The sequence below is a fragment of the Sarcophilus harrisii genome, chromosome 3 (genome assembly GCF_902635505.1).
Source record: "Sarcophilus harrisii chromosome 3, mSarHar1.11, whole genome shotgun sequence".
Classification (NCBI taxonomy): domain Eukaryota; kingdom Metazoa; phylum Chordata; class Mammalia; order Dasyuromorphia; family Dasyuridae; genus Sarcophilus; species Sarcophilus harrisii.
In genome coordinates, this window is record NC_045428.1 from 83867814 (window position 1) to 83887078 (window position 19265).

The 19265-nt window shown below is 35.0% G+C and overlaps 1 protein-coding gene across 7 annotated transcripts in view; it reads left to right on the forward strand.

Moving 5' to 3' along the window:
• The window catches only part of ERICH6B (glutamate rich 6B), a 100345-nt gene that overhangs the window by 45049 nt on the left and 36031 nt on the right, over positions 1-19265 (forward strand). For 6 of the 7 annotated variants that reach the window (XM_031958379.1, XM_031958384.1, XM_031958385.1 and 3 more), the window contains 2 exons: positions 1445-1509; positions 16015-16092. In XM_031958379.1, coding sequence (XP_031814239.1) covers positions 1445-1509; positions 16015-16092 — 143 coding nt within the window. The remainder of the gene's footprint in view (positions 1-1444; positions 1510-16014; positions 16093-19265) is intronic. The other variant, XM_031958383.1, reaches the window with a different exon arrangement.

Consider the following 19265-nt stretch of genomic DNA (forward strand, 5'->3'; position numbering starts at 1 on the left):
ATCTGTTGAAAGAATAGTTTGCATAAAGAAAATATAGAATTATAGTAAATTCTAGAGGGAGGGAGCCCTTGGAGCTGGAGGTAGTGTGAAGGGGATTGAGAGGGCAGGAATTAGATTGACCTTAAGTAGAATGTAGTATATGAGCTGTTTTCTGAAGAGAGCAAAGATAAGAGATAAGGAGGAAATACATTCCAACATAGCCAAAGTCTCTTGTCTGTGCAGAATTGATGAGCCAAGTGGTCAGAGCTAGAAAAAAAATCTGTTCTTTCCTATCAGGAAACTGGCTTATTTGTCTTGCAACCCAGTTTGTTCTTCATAAGCTTAATTTTACTCTTTGCATGTTTCAGACTGTTGAGGCTCCATGCTGAAGCAGAAAATACACAAGTGATTGAAAAGTTCCATATGCTTCCTTTTCCTTGAGCAAATTAAAAATGTACATTTATTGTATAACTATAACCACTCTCCATCACAAACAAGAGCATAGGAATCCATATTACTCTTTCTAAAGAAACCATTAAAAATCAACCCTTTTCACCTTCTTAGCATAAATACAACCAAATTAGTTGTTTCTTTTAAAATTGATTCAGTCAATCAATTTTGACTTTACCAATTTTGAATTTATTTTGAATTATACCAATTGATGTGGTAGAGGAGTACAGAAGTGCTGAACTCCTAAAAATACATTGGAGTTCCAGGTCTCCCCATATGGGCCACCAAATGATGGAGTGCAAGGATTAAACTCCAAAATATATTGGGGTTTGGGGATGGTGTCACAAGGTGTCTCAAAAGAATTTGTAGACTTAGATCATCTCCAAATCAAGAGGCAATGATTTTATTATGCTTTTAGCAGCAGACTAAGTTCCAAAAGAGAAAGCCATTATCAAGGGGAAAGGTGACAGGCAAGATTCCCTAGGGGAACTCATCATTAAAGGGGAAGACACCATAACAAGGGGAAAGATGCCATAAGGTGGGATAAGTTCCTATCTAAGAAGAAGTTAAGAAGTAAGGCATCAGGAGGTTCTTTTATAGGACAAAAATGACCTGGGGGGTTGACATCTATAGCTTGGCCTTCTGATCAGCAACTTTGGGAGTCAAGATAATCTTGTCAATGCAAAAATTATACAAAGAATTCAACAAGATAGGACTGCAACAAAGAACCACTTAAAGGCAATAAAGGGGCCTACTTAAGGACTAATTAATTCTGTTAATATCTCTCCCAGCTTGCCTCAGAAGAGAGGAGCTATAGAAATTCAACTTGGCCCTCTTAAATTTTGCAAAGAACCTTCTTCTGTCAATGACTCTCCTAGCTAATAAGGCACTGGGGTCTTTTTTCTGGGGTCTTATTTACCCCATCACTGATGATGCAGAAATGTTGATTTTAAAGGTTTATTTCTTATTTTTTTCTATTTCTTAATGCCTTGTGAAATGCCATCTGAAAACACAGGAAGTACTTCAACACAAATTCAGTCAGAGGTGTACAAGGGAGCTGTATCAAGTTCACCTTTTCCGGTAAGGCCATAAAACCCTCAGGTACTTTATAGTCTTGCAAGAGGGAAGGAGATAATGACAATAATAATAGCATTTACTTAGCACTTTAGGTCTGCTCTGCAAAGTACTTATATCATTTAATCTGATGCTCATATCATCCTTGTAAGGTCGATATTATTATCCCCATTTTACAGAAATGGAAGTTGAAGCAGACAGGGGCTAAAGTGAGTTCTCCAGGATCATACAGCTAAACTTGTGTCAGAGGAAGGATTTTAATTCGGGTCTTCCTGATGTCAAGTTCAGGACACTATTCCCTTCACCACCCAGCTACTAATAACCAGCTGGGACTCATTGGCTAGAGCAGTGCTCTTGGAGAGAGGAAAACCTAAGTTCAAATCTCTTCTCAGAATTTACTAGTTGTTTTGTCCAAAGAGATCACCTGTGATCCAGCAGTGTTACTACTGGGCCTGTATCCCAAAAAGATCATAAAAAAGGGAAAAGGACCCACATGTGCAAAAACGTTTGCAGCAGCCCTCTTTGTAGTGGCAAGGAACTGGAAACTGAGTTGCTGCTCATCAACTTGGAAATGGCTGAATAAATTATGGTATATGAATGTTATAGAATATTATTGTTCTGTAAAAAACTGTTATGCTACAGTTCTCTTTTATTGTCCTGCCTCAGTTTCCCTAATTATCCTGATCCATCCTGACTCAGTTTCTCTAATTGTTCTGTTTCCATTTATAATTATCAGCTCAAAGCTTAGTCCTGCAAAACCTCCCCTCCCTCTATCAAAATATTTGATAAGGATAAAAGATCTTATGTTTTAGAATATCAGAACACTTCTCCCCATGTCTGGGGTGCCTCCCCCTGATTATGTCATCCCTTTTCCAAAGGCTCACCTCCGTGTCAGAGTCTCGCTCTCAGCACCCTGACTCCGCCCCTGCCTCAGTCTACCCCCTGAGTCTGAGCCATGTGTATATAGGTCATTGAGAATTCACATTGTTTGCCGGATTCTTGGAGACGATATCTCATTCATCCCTGGGAACCAAACCACAGATCCATTTGGTCCCGGTATCTTTCTCCCTTTTAAATAAATTATTAAATACTCTCTAATCTCTATCTTGCCTCAGTTTCTCTGGCATTATAAAACGAGCAGCGGGATGATTTTAGAGAGGTCTGGAGAGACTTAAATGAACTGATACAAAGTGAAATGAGCAGAACCAGGAGATCATTGTACATGGCAACAGCAAGATTATATGATGATCAATTCTGATGGACGTGGCTCTTTCCAACAATGAGGTGATTCAGGCCATTTCCAATGAGCTTGTGATGAAGAGAGCCATCTACACCCAGAGAGATTGTGGAGACTGAGTGTGGATCACAACATAGTATTTTCACCATTTTGTTGTTGTTGTTGTTTGCTTACTTTTTGTTTTCTTTCTCATTTATTTTTCCTTTTTGATTTAATTTTTCTTATGTAGCATGATAAATGTGGGACTATGTATAGAAGAATTTCACAAGTTAAAAATATACTAAATTACTTGCTATCTAGGGGAGGGGGGAAGAGGAAGGGAGAGAGAAAAATCTGGAACACAAGGTTTTGCAAGGGTGAATGTTGAAAACTATCTTTACAGTATTTTGAAAATAAAAAGCTATTATTTAAAAAAAGGAATTTACTAGTTGAACAAACCTTGGTTTCGTCTTCTGTAAAAGAGGAATAATAAATGGCCTCCATTTTACAGGTTTTTTGTGAGATAATGTATGCAAATTGCTTTTCAAACCTTAAAATACTATATAAATGTTATTATTTTGTTATTATTACTATTTTATAAAGGATCTAAATTAATATTTCATAAACACAGGTACAAAAACATTCATCTGATATATTTTTAGCTGAAGAGGTTAGAAAGAGGAAGGCTGAATTGCAAAATCTGTATATTTCTCTCTCTGGTCTGGCCATAGGCTGGTTTGCTCTCAACTAGTAATTTGGACATGGAAGACCATGTGACCAAGATATCATATTAAGGAGTTTTGGAGAACAAAAATAGTAGCATTTCTAAGTGCCAGGTCAAAATACTTTTTATAGCAGTCCAAGGGAAATTGATTCAGACTCACTCTAAATCGGCAGAATTTCCCCCCAGGCTGGGTCTGTATTCACCCACCTAACAATAAATGTCCATCCTAAAGTATCTGAATTTGTTTTATGATTAATTCAGACTGAGTTCATTATTTTCTCCCTAACTGTGCCCATCTTTTTGACCTCTGTCAGTGGTCCCAACATTCATCCAGTCTTCCTAATTCAAAATTTGGGGTGCAAGTCACTCTTCCCTCTTCTCCAAAATCACATCCAGTTATTTACAAATCCTTTCAATTCTACCTTTGCAATGAAAAATATAATGAAAATAGAGCTCTCAGGTCTTGGCCCCAGGGCATGTACTTTTACTGACCACATAGAAACAATTGAGCTTAACATCTAGTTAGAATAATTAGAAAAATAGGAAATTAGCTGGTAGCTTGGTTTCTTTCATGTTTCTTTCAGTACATCCTTTTCAGGTGACCATACCCCTGTTTAGTTGCCTGCTCCCATCCTCCACTGATCTCCAACCCAGCAGTTTCCTTCTCCACTTTTGTGGCCATGAGGTCATAGGATCATATATTTAGAACTAGATATAACTCAAGTATTGTCTATTCTAACTCTCTCTTTTTTAAAAACTCCAACCCTCTTACACTAGTAACTAAGACCAATTGAGGAAATTGCCTTGTCTAAGGACCCATAGGTACAAAATGGCAGAGCCAGGATTTAAATCCAGGCCCTCTAATTCCAAATTCAGTGCTCTTTTTCTTTCCCCGTCATTGGATGGTGTCCTGGAGTTTTTCTTTCCTATGCCTTTCAACTGATTTATACTACTTACCTCTGGTACCAAAATATGGATTATAGAATCCATCCTCCCCTCCCTATTTTCATCTCTACTATTCTAATAGCGCCTCTTCTTAATACCTATTTGAACAGTTGCAATGGCTTCCGAATAGGTTTTTCTATCTCCACGTTTTCACTTTTCCAATTTATCCTTTAGAAAATAACCAGAGTAGTCTTCTTGGATCCAATCAAGCCATTCCATCTTCAAAAGCTGTCTGCACCCAGAGAGAGGACAGTGGAAATTGAATGTGAACCACAACATAATATTTTCACTCTTTTTGTTGTTGCTTGCATTTTGTTTTCTTTTTCATTTATTTTCCTTTTTGATCTGATTATTCTTGTGCAGCATGATATTTGTGGAAATATGTACAGCGGAACTGCATATGTTTAACATATATTGGATCCCTTGCCAACTGGGGAAGGGGGTGGGGGGAAAGAAGGGGAAAAATTAGAACACAGACTTTTGTAGGGGTAAATGTTAAAAAATATCCATGTATATATTTTAAAAATAAAAAGCTTTTAATTAAAAAAAAAATCTTCAGTGGCTCCCATCTTCCTATCAGATTTATTTGCCTTCCATTCCTGGTCCTGTCTTCCTCTTTTCCCGTTTATTTCTTATAATTTTCTTCTATCTGCTCTATGCTTCAACCAAGCATTTACTCTCTTTCTTTTCCTCTCATCTTCCTTCTCCTTTCCCCTTCCTTCTCTTTTTCCTCTCCTATTCCTTTTTCTCCTTCTTTGCCTCTCCTTTTCCTCCTCCCTTTTCTCTTTTCTTTCCTGTTCTCTTCCTCTTGCTCCTCCTTTTCCTCTCCTCTTTCTTTTCTTCTTTTTCTCCTCCTTTTCCAAAGGAAAAGGAAGAGGAGAGGAAAAGGAGGAGCTTTTAAATTTAATGTAATCAAAATTATATATGTTGTATTTTTCAATGCTCTCTATAATTCTTCCCCTCCCCATATATCTGACAGATATTTCTTGCTCCTCTAAGTTGATTATGGTGTCACCTTTCAAGAATTTGGAGGCAATAGCACTTGATGCATATTTACTATTGATATTACTTCATTGTCTCTGGTACTTTTTAGCAAAATGTAGTTTCCTTTCTTATCTCTTTTGATTAGCTCTATTTTTGTTTTTACTTTATCTGAGATCAGGATTGCTACCTCTTTTTTTTTTTTTTTTTTTTTTTTTTTTTTTTACTGAACCATAACAGATTATGCTCCAGCCCTTTATCTTTACTCTGTGTGCTCCTCTCTATTTCAGGTGTGTTTCTTGTCAACAACATATTGTAGGATGCTGGTTTTTAATGAAGAATTCATTCCAATTGTGATTACTACTTGGATATTTCCTTCCATCTTATTCTTTCTCCATTTGTGTTCTCTCTTTTCACCTTTTCCCTCCAGTGCTTTGCTTCTGTCTACCACCTCCCCTGATCTTCTCTCCCTTCTGTCCGTGCTCCTGCTTTTCTTTGCCCATCTCCCCTTCTACCTCCTTGTCAGGTAAGATAGATTTCCACAATGAAATAATTGTATACATTATTCCCCCTTTGAACCAACATTAATGAGAATAAAGTTCAAGCAATGCTCACTGTCCAACTTCCCATTCACTCAACTATAATAGGTTTTTCATGCCTCTTCACGTGAAATAATTTACATCATTCAACATTTCCCTTCCTTTTAAACACAAAGTATTCTTTCTCATCCCTTATTTTTTTATGTTATTCCCCCAAATTCTACACCCTCTGCCTATGTATATAGTTTCTAGATATATTATTAGTAATACAATTTTTAAGAATCACAAGTATCATCTTCTTCCTATGTAGGAATGTAAACAATTTAGTTCTATTGAAACCTTTATGTTTTCTTTTTCCCTTTTATCTGTTTAGGTTTCTCTTGGGTCTTGATAATATGAGAGGTCAAATTTTTGGTTTAGTTCTGGTCTTCACCTTATGGAAGAAAGCTTGAAATCCTTCTATTTCATTGAATGACCATTTCCCCTATTAATGTATTATGCTTAATTTTGCTGGGTAAGTGATTCTTGGTTGTAGTCTTAGTTCCTTTGCCTGCAGCTGCCAAATCCTGTATAATCCTGATTGTGACTCCTTAATATTTAAATTGTTTCTTTCTGGCCATTTGTAGCATTTTTTTCATTGACCTAATTTAATTCTGAAATCTAGCTATAATGTTTCTTTGGAGTTTTTATTTTGGGATCCCTCTCCTGACATGATCACTGAATTCTTTTATTGTCTATTTTGCTCTTTGGTTTCAGGACATCAGGGCAATTTTCCATGATGATTTTTTGAAAGATACAGTCTAAATTTTCCTTTTGATTAAAGCTTTCAGATAGTTCAATAATTCTGATATTGTCTCTCTTAGATCTATTTTCCAAAACACTTGTTTTTTTATGAGTTATTTTGTATTTTTTCCATTTTTAAACGTTTGATTGATTCTTGATGTCTTAAAGAGTCATTAGCTTCCACTTCCTCAGTTCTGACTTTTAAGTTGCTGTTTTCCTCTACTACTTTTTGCATTCTTTTCCATGCTTTTTAGGGAACTGTTTTCTTTAGCAGATTTTTGTTTGACCAATTCTACTTTTTAAGCAGTTTTCTAAGCTGTTAACTTTTTTTTCCATAATTTTATTGCATTATTCTTATTACTTTTCCCAATTTTTCTTCTACTTCTTATATGCTTTTTAAGCTCTTTTTTGTGCTTTCCATGGATTTTATGGTCTTAAGATTGCTTTGAATATGAAAGAGTAACAGTGATTCACTGTTTATTCCATCTTGACTCTCAGAAGCCAATTTATCCTCATTTATCTCTCAATCTAGTTTAGAGAGTTTTAAAATTTTAATCATCATGTCAAGGATTAAGAGATTAGTATAAAACCAATGAACTCTTCATCAATGTCATTAAATATCTAATAGGAGCTGGTATTGAAAACAGAAGCATTTCCTACTTCATACTTAGACACCACAAATTCAGTAACATACTTAATCACATTTGGAATTCTTCACATAGTGTACTTTACTTACTACTGCATTAACAAGTTGAGAGAGGGAGGAGTGGGAGAGAGACAGAGAGACAGAGAGAAAAGAGGTAACCAAACTGAGAAAAGGCCCCACTATCACTGTCAAGTGGTTTAATGGGCCTCTTGGGGAATTTTCCTCAGAAAGACCTTTCATAGGAAGGACTAGTCAAGCCAGAGGGCCTATACATCAGAATTCAGCAGTTAGGATATTCTGCTTTATCAGAAGGAGTATTCATTTTTTTTTCATGTCAACCAACTATGAACAAGCATTATTTAACCCATTATGTGATGGATTACAAAGGATACAAAAGCAGAAAATGAAATAATCCCTACTCTTAAGGAGTTTATAATTCAATAAGCATGCATATATGTGTGTGTGTGTGTGTGTGTGTGTGTGTGTACAGATACATATATATGTATATATATATATGTATATATATATATATATATTTGTGTGTGTGCATAGATGTACAGAATAAACACAAAATAATTATACTTGGTAGTCAAGATAATTATACTTGGTATACTTAATACTTGAAGGGCACAAGAAGATGGAGGGATTGTGAAAGACTTTGAAGTATAAATATACCAAGTCCTTGGATTCTTTAGGGGGATAGGGAGGAGAGAGATAGTACTATTTTTGAACTTGAATGGATTTTAAAAATCTTTACTTTTACTAACTTCTAACTGAAATTTAGCATTTCCTTCAATTATTTGAAAACATTCCTCTGAGGGGGATGGGGAGTGAGATCTATAATCTTCACTAGATTGACAAAGTGGTCCCTAACACAAAAAAAGGCAAGAACCTTGGTGTAGAAAGTGACATATGAGCTGATTCTTAAAGAAGAAAAAGACATTCTATGAGGTAAAGGTGAGGAGAGAAGGAACACTACAGATGGGAGATGAAGAGTGCAAAACAACAGAGATGGAAAATGAAGTACTACATCTGAGGATTAGAGAGAAAACCAGTTTATCTAACTCATCCCTGAAAAACCTATTATTTCTCACTTGTTGACTATATGTCAGGGGTTCCTAATGTATGAACAGAAGACATGATTATTCCCGACAGTCCTACCCTGTTCGGTCAGGGAGAAATCCTGCTGTAAATACTCTGACACCTGAGAAGAAAGCTGGTTGTTTTTGAAAGTCATCAACAGCACTACCTAAGAAATCAAGCTCAGACTTATATATAGATGACTTAGGAAAGTGTCTGTTTTCCTCCATAAAGGATTTCTTGGCCACCTCTGGCATTCCCAGAAGCTGCTTTTCTTATCCATTTGGGAAGTTTCCTTCAGAAAAGAAGGGGTTGCTGAGGAGGGAGGGTTATTGGACGACTCCTGTGCATACACAAAACAGCATAACTGTGACTTACTCAATGTGGAGACACTGGAAGTCCCAGAACTGACCTTCCATTTCTGGCTCCATTCCAACCACCTAAGATACCCAATCTCTACAATCCATTTTTTAAAATATCCTTTTATTCCATCTACTTTCCATTGCACCTCTTTTTCTTCTCTTCATGACCAAGCTTTTTGAAAAGTCTATAGCTAATTCTTCCACTTCCTTAATGATCACTTATTCCTACAGGCTGACTTTATTCCTAAAACTACTGCAATTTCTCTCAATCATCCACCAAAAATTTCTTAATTATCATATTCAATAGTTCTTATTGATCCTTGATCCTCCTTAATTCCTTAGTGCCATTCAAATTGTTAAATTATCAGATATGTTAAATTGTCTTTATGGACATTCTTTTTTCCCTGGGCTGAAAAGATGGCCACACTCTCCTGTTTCTCATCCTTATTCTCTTATTATTCCTTTTCTTTCCTTTACTGGTTGTACCAATCCTCTGAGTCCCATTTTTCATTCTCCTCTTTATCCTCTCTGTGTCTCCCCCCCACCTTAGTAATCTTATTTACTCCCATGACTTCAACTATCATTTCTATATAGATGGACCCCAATTTTCTTTGGTTAATCTTTTTTTAACCTTTAAAAAAAGTCATTATTTATCATTTTAAAAATAATTATTATTTATTATTCTTTTATTAAATTTTAGTTAGAAATTCTCTCTCTTCCCTCCTCTTCTTTACCACCCAATAAAAAATAATAGTATGATATTGACATGTGAAGTCATGCAAACACATTTTCATATTAGTGATGTGCCCCCAGAAAACATGAAAAATAAAGTAAGAAAATCATACTTCAATTTGCACTGAGAGGTCTTCAGTTCTCTATCTGGAGGTAGATAGAATGTTTTCATCATGAGTCCTTTGGAATTGTCTTGGATAATTATATTGATCCAGAGTAGCTAAGTCTTTTCACAGTTGATAATCATTACAATATTGTTACTGTGTACAATGATCTCTTCGTTCTGCTCACTTTAATTTTCATCATTTCATCATTTCATGTAGGTCTTCCCATGTTTTTCTGAAACCATTCCCTTATCATTTCTTATAGCACAATAATGTTCCATCTCAATCATATGTCACAACTTGTTCAGCCATTCCCCAGCATTCCCCAATTGATTTCCAATTCTTTGCCACCACAAAAAAATGCTGCTAGAAATATTTTTGTACATCTAGGTCCTTTTCCTTTTCCTTTTATATCTTTGGAATACAGACCTAATAATAATAATGCTTAGTCAAAAAGTATACATAATTTTATGGCTCTTTAGCATAGCTCCACATTGCTGTCCAGAATGGTCACAAATCCACTAATAGTTCATTAATATACCTTTATATCTATTTTCCCTGAACCCCTCTAGCTTTATTCATTTTTGATAGGTATGAAATGGTACCTCAGAGTTCTTTTATTTTGCACTTCTTTGATCATTAATGAGTTAGAGTGTTTTTTAATATGATAATTTTTTCTTCTTCCGAAAAATGCCCGTTTATATCCTTTGATCATTTATCGATTGAGGAATTACTCTTATTTTTATAAATTTGACTCAGTTCCCTATATATAGGAGAAATTAGGCCTTTATTATAGAAATTTGCTGTACATTTTTTATGTTCCTTCATTGACATTTAATTTAGCAAAACAAAGTTTACCCTATTACCTCTTTTAATTAGATTTATTTTGCTTTTTAATTAGATCTATTTTTGTCTGAGATCATGATTGTTGCCCATGCCTTTTTTTACTTCAGCTGAAGCATTATAGCTTCTGCTCCATCCCCTTATTTTAACTGTGTCTTTCTATTTCACATGTGACTTATAAACAATATATTGTTGAATTCTAGTTCCTAATCCATTCTGTTATCCACTTCCATTTGATGAGTGAATTCAGCTTATTCACATTCAGTTATGATTACTGTGTATTTCTTTCTATCCCATTTTCTTATATCCTCCCTCTCTTTTTATCTTTTCTCTCATCAAAAATCTCCTTTGCTTCTGACCACTACTCTTAATCCATTCATTATATTTCCCCACATTTTCTCTTATCCCCCTCTCCTCCAATATTCCTGTAGGGAAATATAGATTTCTATACCTAACTGAATATATCTACCTATTCTTTTCTCTTTTAATCAATTCTGATGAGAGTGAGGTTCAAACACTGCCCACTGCTCTCCACTTATTTCTCTTCCATTGCAAAAGCTGTTCCTTGTGGGCATCATTTATGTGAAAAAAATTTCCTTATTCTACCCCTCCTTACCCCCTTCTGCCAGTTCATCCCTCTTTCTCACCCCTTCATTTTTTTTCTTGGTGATCATTCAAACATAATCAACTCTTACTTATGCCTTCTATCAATGTAAATGCCTTTTAATTGTCCTAATAATGATAAAGTTTTTAGGAGTTAGATGTATTGTTTTCTCATTTAGGAATGTAAATAGTTTAGCTTTACTGAGTCCTTTATGATTACTCTTTCATGTTTACTTTTTATGCTTCACTTGAGCCTTCTGTTTGAATATCAGATTTTCTATTCAGCTCTGGTCTTTTTATCAGGAATAACTGACAGTCCTGTACTTCATTAACTAGTCTTTTTTTTTTCTTTAAAGGATTACATCCAATTTTCCTAGGTAGGTTATTCTTGGTTATAATCTGTGCTCCTCTGCTTCTGGGTATGCTTCAGGATGTCCTCCACTCAATATCACAGACTTCTCTTGCCAATCTCTTGAATTGTTTTAGGCCAAAAAAGTTTCCCCTGATCTTTCATGCCTCTGATGCTCCAAAATTATATTTGAGGTGTGTGGATACTAGTAGGAACTAGGTCACCTTTATCTTTAGAAAAGAATTGACTGTTGCTTTTACTTTCTAACTACGATGAGTAAGTCATCAGAAGGTGCAGGATGTTGCCATGTCATTCCAGAAAGAATGCATTTGATTACAGAGCAGCTAGGTGGCTCAGTGGATGGAGGACCAGTTCTGAAGTCAGGAGGACCTGAGTTCAAATCTGGTCTCAGACACTTAACACTTTTTAGCTGTGTGACCCTGGGCAAGTCACTTAACCCCAATTGGTTCAGCAAAAAAAAAAAAATTCAATTGATAAATATGGTAATACCACAGTGTTCTAAATCTCATCTTGTGCCTTTATGACATTTCATAATTTCAATTATAGAGGTAGTCCAATCTTAGTCCATCTTAGTTCAATTTGATCATCATAATCAAGCATTTTTGGTGTAAATTCACAAAAAAGTAGGATCAAATGTAATACATTCTTGTACCTATATAATTAATAAGCCTTTGAACAACAGTTTACATTTCTGTATTTAATATCCACAAATATTGTGCACAAGTATTTCTTTTTAATTCTGTTGACAAAAGTCCTTTGTGTGTACATATACATATCCATGCATTTTTGTATAATATATATTTGAATGCAATATATACATATACATATATATGTATATTTGCTATTTGTGTGCATATGTATGTATATATGTGTGTGTATATATATATATAAAAGCACTGATGTGAAAAGCTGCCCCTTTCTTTTATTAGCTGGGAATTATAAATATCAAATTTTGAATAGTAAAAAGAGGCTGTTGAACTTTCTTGTGAAAAAAATGTCATATATAAGGCAAACCTGCAACTTTTCATTTGGAAAAATCACAAAATTATAGCATTGAAAAATGACACAGTTATAGAATATAAACAGCAATGTCCTTGCTAAGCTATTGATTATATTTGTGAAATTTAAGTTTCTGAACAATGTGTTCTAGAATTTCACCAGATTTAGAGGCAGCTAAGTGGTACAGCGGATAGAGCACCAGTCAGGAGGACCTGAGTTTAAATGTGACCTCAGACACTTAATACTTCTTGTCTGTGTGACCCTGAGAAAGTCAATTAGCCCCAATTGCCACAACAACAAAAAAGAATTTCACCAGATTTAAAAGTTAAGCTCATTCATTTTTCTGTGGTTTGCAGACGACTCTCTCTTCCCTTTAAAAACAAAACTGAAACCTTTACCCTTCTCTGGATTTCTGATACTTCTCCATTTTTCAAGATTTTTCAGTGATCATTGACAATGAAAAAAATCAGTCCTTGCTCTCAAGATGTTCCCAATCTGCTGATCCTCCACCTTCATCTCTTAGAAAGTTATTTTTCAGGTATCAGTAAACAAATGAGAGATGAGCAAGCCCTCACATGACTGGAGATTTTTTATTTTGTTTTTTTAATCAAAAATTAATCCAATCATAGTATCTCTTTAAATTCACTGCCACAGACAACTGAAAAGGGGATTTAAAAAATTCATTAGAAATAATAATTAGAATTAATAATAATCAAAACTTACATTTCAATAACACTTTTCATCCCAAAAACCTTCTGTGGTAGATAATACAGATTCAGAGTTAACTCCATTTTGAAAATCATTCCATTTTGTTCACACATATGTTCGTGTTCTCCCATTAGTGCTTGTAGTGCAAGTACCTCCAACAACAGGGACCAATCAGTTTTTACCTCATTCCCTACCATGTTTCTCATTCCTGGAAACCTAGACAAACTTTATATATTGTTCATTTAGGGAGTTTTTGCCTCTTCAGGTAAGACTGCTCTGTTGGTGAACTCAATAAATCCTAGTTGGTTCAAATTATATTTTTTGGTTGATCTGTTGTTGCTCCATTTCCGACATCAACAGTACTGTTATCTCCTTTTTAACTTTTTAAACTAAATCGATGATTTCATCAGAGTAGGAGACTCCTCAGGAAGATGAATCTCCCTATTGCAATGCAGCTCCAGCACTAGTTCTGAAATTGAAGAGTCTCAGTCTATAACTGTGAGGTTCATTGGATAATTTACCCAGGGTCATATAACCAGTGTGACTGAGATTGAGCTAAAATTTGGATCTCCCTGATTCTAAAGTCAACTCTCCATCTACCATGTCATCCATCTTCTCCCTACATCCCTTTTTTATAGATAAGGAAACTGATGATCAAAGTCATAAGTGACTAGTATCATGATACTGCCTTATATCAAATAAAGAATTAACACTTTCTTACCAGCATCCCTAGGCAGATGTACCTAAAAGTTACACTGGGAGCTGGCACATGGAAACCCAGGAATATTCTCAAAGCAGGAAAGTTGGTTTCTTCCTACTCTGCCCTATTGATAATGCCATTTGCCCAGATCCTAGGACTGCAATTCAACAAGCATTTATTATTATTTGTTGAGCTAGATGCTAGGAATACAAATAATCCCTGAACTCAAGGAATTACACCTTGGGAGAGAGAAGGAGATATATAATCCATCCAGATTTATATTCCATTATATTGTTATATATTTTATTTAAATATTTATATAATATATTATATTATATGAGGTAATTTAAAGATGTCAAGAGCACCAGCAACTAGGAAAATCAAAGGAAGCTTCTAACAGGTGACACTTCCATTGAGCCTTGAAGGAAGGTAAAGGCAAAGAATAGATGAGAAAATATATTCTGGGCATTAAAGGGTAAAGGCTGATGGAGAGGGATAATGAAATATCCAGGTCAGTGAAGAACAGGTAGAATTTTAAATGCCGGGATTTTGGATAAGACCTTATACGGACAAAGCATTTGAGCAGAATTTTGAAGGAAACAAGGAATTTTGAGAAATGGAACTGAGAAGGAAGTATATTGTAGGTATGGTGAAAAGCAAGCTTGTGCAAAGATATGGCAATAAAGCAGCAAGAAGGTCAATTTGACTAGGAATGAAAAAATTAAAAAGAGTCTCAGGCATTTCAATCAATAACATGTCTTTACTAAGTCAGGGAATTAAATTTATGAATTTTAGATAGTTTGATTTTTCTAAAAGTCAAAACATTTTTAAGCCATCATTTGGAAGTGGGACTGCACTTGTTCCATTTCACTTCAGAAGGCAAAACCAGGAGCAAGGATAAAAATCAAAGAAGGACAAATCTAGACATGTTATCCAGAAAAACTTCTAAACAATTAAAACTATCTAAAATTGGAAGATGTTGCCTTAGGAGGGAGTTAATTACTCATCACTGAGGGATATTCAAGCAAAGATTGGATGATGACATCATCTTAGAGAAGGGATTCCTGTGTAAATAAGGTTGGAATTGATGGTCTCTTATGTCCCTTCTTACTTGGAAGTTCTGTGATCTTATGATCCGAAAGAAATCCTATGCACACAGTTCTAACCCTGACCTAGAGGGAGGAACAAAAGTTGTAGCAAATATGGATTCTCTTTAAAAGTTCCTAGCTTGGGAGGGGATAAAAAGTATTAAGAACTAATTTCAGCACAACTTAACAGCAACTGAAAATTGATGCTTACAGTACAAATCAAATTTATTATTGTAGAGGGAATACTATAATAGCACATAGTTGGTATTCAATAAATATTTGTTTAATCAAGCTGAACACTCGGGAAGATACCATCTTACAAATGGATTGTGTTCCCTAAATGTATAATGTATCAGTGGTTTGGGACTCATTCTATTTCCTAATAGAAGCAGTGTTATAAAAGTTGGTTAGATTTGTAAGACAATTCTTAAAATATTTTAAAGTGCTTAACACGATATTGGGTTCATAGTACGTGCTACGTTAATGTTTATTCCTTCTCTCCCTACCAAGTTGGAAACAGCCCAGCTGTTTATCATCCAAGGGCCAATCTAGCTATTTTTCAGAAGGCAATAGAGTGGGGAAGTTTCTAATTCCAGAAACTGTTTAAGGTCCTGATGAGTGATCTACATTGGAAAGGGAATACCCAGACCAATGAAATTATAGATCCTTGAAGTATTATTGTCTGATGCTAATGATATGTTACTAACACTGCTATAATAGGGAGTTCTGATTAAATTAATTCTGTGAGAGAAAACACAGAATCTCAGGTAAGATAACCTGCCACATACCTAACAATCAGGATTCGTGAAAGGAAGTCAGCAGTACTGAAAATTTATTCAAATATCCATTGAACATCCCCTCCTTGCACCCTCCCCCCCCCCATAGTAGTCTCTACTATTCTTTTTATCATATACTAAAAAGAGAATAAAAGAATCCACTCTCTAGAGGAAGAAGTCCTTAGAGAGGCCCAACACAAATCAATAACATTAAGCCATGTGTTATTTTTTATTTTTTTACCACTTTCTAAAAGGAGAATATTAGATTCACAAAACTTAAAATGTTGTGTATGTATGTGTGGTTTTTTTAAGGGGAATATCCTTGGCCCAAAAATGGAAGTCAGAAGTTCAGAAACAATTATCGATTTAGAGTCAAAATCCTTAGAAAGCGTAAGTATTCACAGTCACAAGCAAGGTTTTGCTAAATTCATTCCAGAATGTTTCAAGGGCAAAGTCAAAAACACTAATGGCAATTAAGCAGAAATGGAGGGAGAGAACAGGGAAGGGACATCTGTTGTTCTTAAATTTGAAATGGCTACAAAACCAATCTGATTTCCAAAGTATATGGAAATTTTTAGCTGATCATACTTAGTTTCCTTCTTCTATATTTTGTTGGTTTCTTGTCAAATTATAATTGACTACATTTAATCCCACAAATATTTAAATGCTGTCATGTACAAGATGACATGACATTTCTATCTAAAAGATAGAATCTTCTAAGAGTCATTTGATATAAAACCCCTTTAGTTATTAGAAAAATAATTCAAAGATTTAGAGCTTGAAGTTACTTCAAATATCAACCAAAATCCAATTTTTTCACTTTACAAATTAAGTAACTAAGTGAAGTGAAATGGTTTGCCCAAAGTCACATCACCAGAAAACAGAAGAGGTGAGATTTGAACTCAGGCCTTTAGACTATAAATTTAATGCTCTTTCCACCATGCCATAATACCATTTGCTAATAAATTAGAACTATCATTTTCATACATGAACAATAGATTATTATTGTTCTTCCTTTGAGCTCCTACTCTGATACAGATACATGAGAATAACTCTAGGTTCTCAAAAACTATGCCAGTGAAATCCTTCTTTTGGGTCATATGAGATTAGAAGAAAAACTGCAAGTATAAACCTGATGATTGTGTGTATGTTTATCATTTGAGGGTCAGTCTGGCTAAATCTATAAAAGCTCAGCAGCCCAAACATTGCTCAATCTTCACATTTGCTCAAGCTTCATTGGGAATTTTCTCAATGTACACAACACTCACACATAGAGCTTTAAAGTATTAAGGGACTGAGACTATAACTACCATACTCACTGCCAAAGAAAAAACCCTCTAGTTTTATGGGAGAAAATTGCATAGAATGGTCCATTGCATAGAATGATCCAGTTGCTGATCCTTTGGATTCAGATGTATCAATGCTTTGTGCCTGAGAAATCAGAATACAAGGAATATAGAGAAGTGTGTAAAGGAAGCAGCCCCACAAAAAACAAATGCTTGACAAAAGGTCTTCATCTCTACTCCCCAAGCGACTTAGGAGTAACAGAGAAGGGATGGCAAAAGATTATGAAATAAATGGCAGCATGGTACTATGAAAAGGAAGAGTGTTGGGTCTGGAAGCAATGGACCTGCTTATGGGTCCTCATCTATAAAAGGTATTATTACTTATTGATCTCATCTATTAAAAGAGAACGTTGATCTGGGTATTCTTTGAGGCCCCTTTCAACTCTAAATCTATGACCCTTCTAGCCTAAGAACTTTCAACAACAAGATTATGGGGTGATCAATAGTGATAGACTTGACTTTTTTCAACAGTGTGGTGATTCAAGGCAATTCGAATAGACTTGGGTTGGAAAATGCCATCCAGATCCAGAGAGAGAATTATGAAGACTGAATGTGGATCAAAGCATAATATTTTTACCTTTTTTGTTGTTGATTGTTTTTTTCTTTCTCATTATTTTTTCCCTTGTAATCTGATTTTTCTTGCACAACATGACAAATAATGAAATATATTTAAAAGAAATGCACATATTTGACCTACAGCAGATTGCATTCTGTCTTGGAGACAAGGGGAGGCAAGGGAAAAATTTGGAACATAAAGTTTTACAGAAATGAATGTTGAAAACTATCTTTCCATGTATTTGAAAAAAAAAATACTATTTTAAAAAAGTCATTTTCAAAAAAAAGTCATTTTCCCAGGTCCTCAAAGCCAGAAATCCCAGCAACAGAGAAGTGAGTCCAGAACTGAGACCAACCTTGTCACTAGATAATTCCATAATAAACACAATAGTTTATCATCAATACTAAACCCATAAGCAAACGATTTTTATAGAATAGAGACAGTACCCTGAGCAAGATAAATACTTCATGAATTGTTGTTTCAGTTGATTGCATCTGAGATCAAGTATACATTTTTAGAAATCCTTTCTTCTGACTTCCCCTGTTGCTGAACAGTCCTAGATAAACTGCCACAATCTTGGCAGCTTCATATTTCTAATCAATTGCAAAGGATAAATCTGCCAGATTTTATTAACCCTTTTTATTTCAATACCAAACTATTTCTATGAAACACTCCACAGCATTCATTATTCCAATATCACCAAAAATCTAGAAGAATTGACTTCCACATGCTTTATGCTAAGTGTTCCTAACTTTTTCTTTTCATGGATTCCTCTGGCTATCTGGTAAGCCCATGGATTCCTTCTCAGAATAATGTTTTTGGAAAGTACAAAATAAAATACATAAGGATTACTAAGAAAATCAATTCTATTAAAATAGTTATAAAAAAATTCAGTTTACAGACCCCAAGTTAAAAATCCTTACATTATTCAAATGGAATGAAGCTGAGGGGATAAAGAAAATGCTAGCTACAAAGTCATACCCCTGTGTATCCATTCCAGGAAAGACCAGAATTAAATTAATTCATACATTAAGTTAATTTAGCTTACTTTAAAAGACTGATATCAGAAATTACAGCATGATGTAGAAGGAAAAAAGCTCTGGACTATGTAGTAAGAGAATTTTGTTCAAGTCCTACCATCACTAGTTAGTAGCTATGTCACCAGAGCAAGGTACAATTTTCCTCTGCCTGAAGGGCCTCTTTTGTAAAAAGCGGAAAAATCTTTTGCATACTACCTAAAAACAGAATTTTAAAGCTAAGAGGGGACTCAGAGGTCATCTATTTCAATGTCTACCCAAATTGACAAGCAGTCTAACTTCCACATGAAGAGCTCATTACCCCTCCCCCAAGGTAACCCATTTCATTTGTGGGCAACTCTATATAAAATCCTATATTAATCCAAAATCTATATACCCTATACCTTTTATCCTTTTTGTCCTAGCATGGTCCTTCAAAAGTAAGATAGAAAAATTTCACAGGGCCATTAAAAAAGTATCCTGTGACCCCCCCCCCCAAAGTACTATGCAAATATTCACTATTATAATGTGGAGGACCTTGACAGTGGATTAAGGTCATTTATTAACAAAATGATGAATGTAGACTGGTCTGAAACATTTACCTTAATCCACTGGAGAAGGAAATTATAAAACATTTCAGTATCT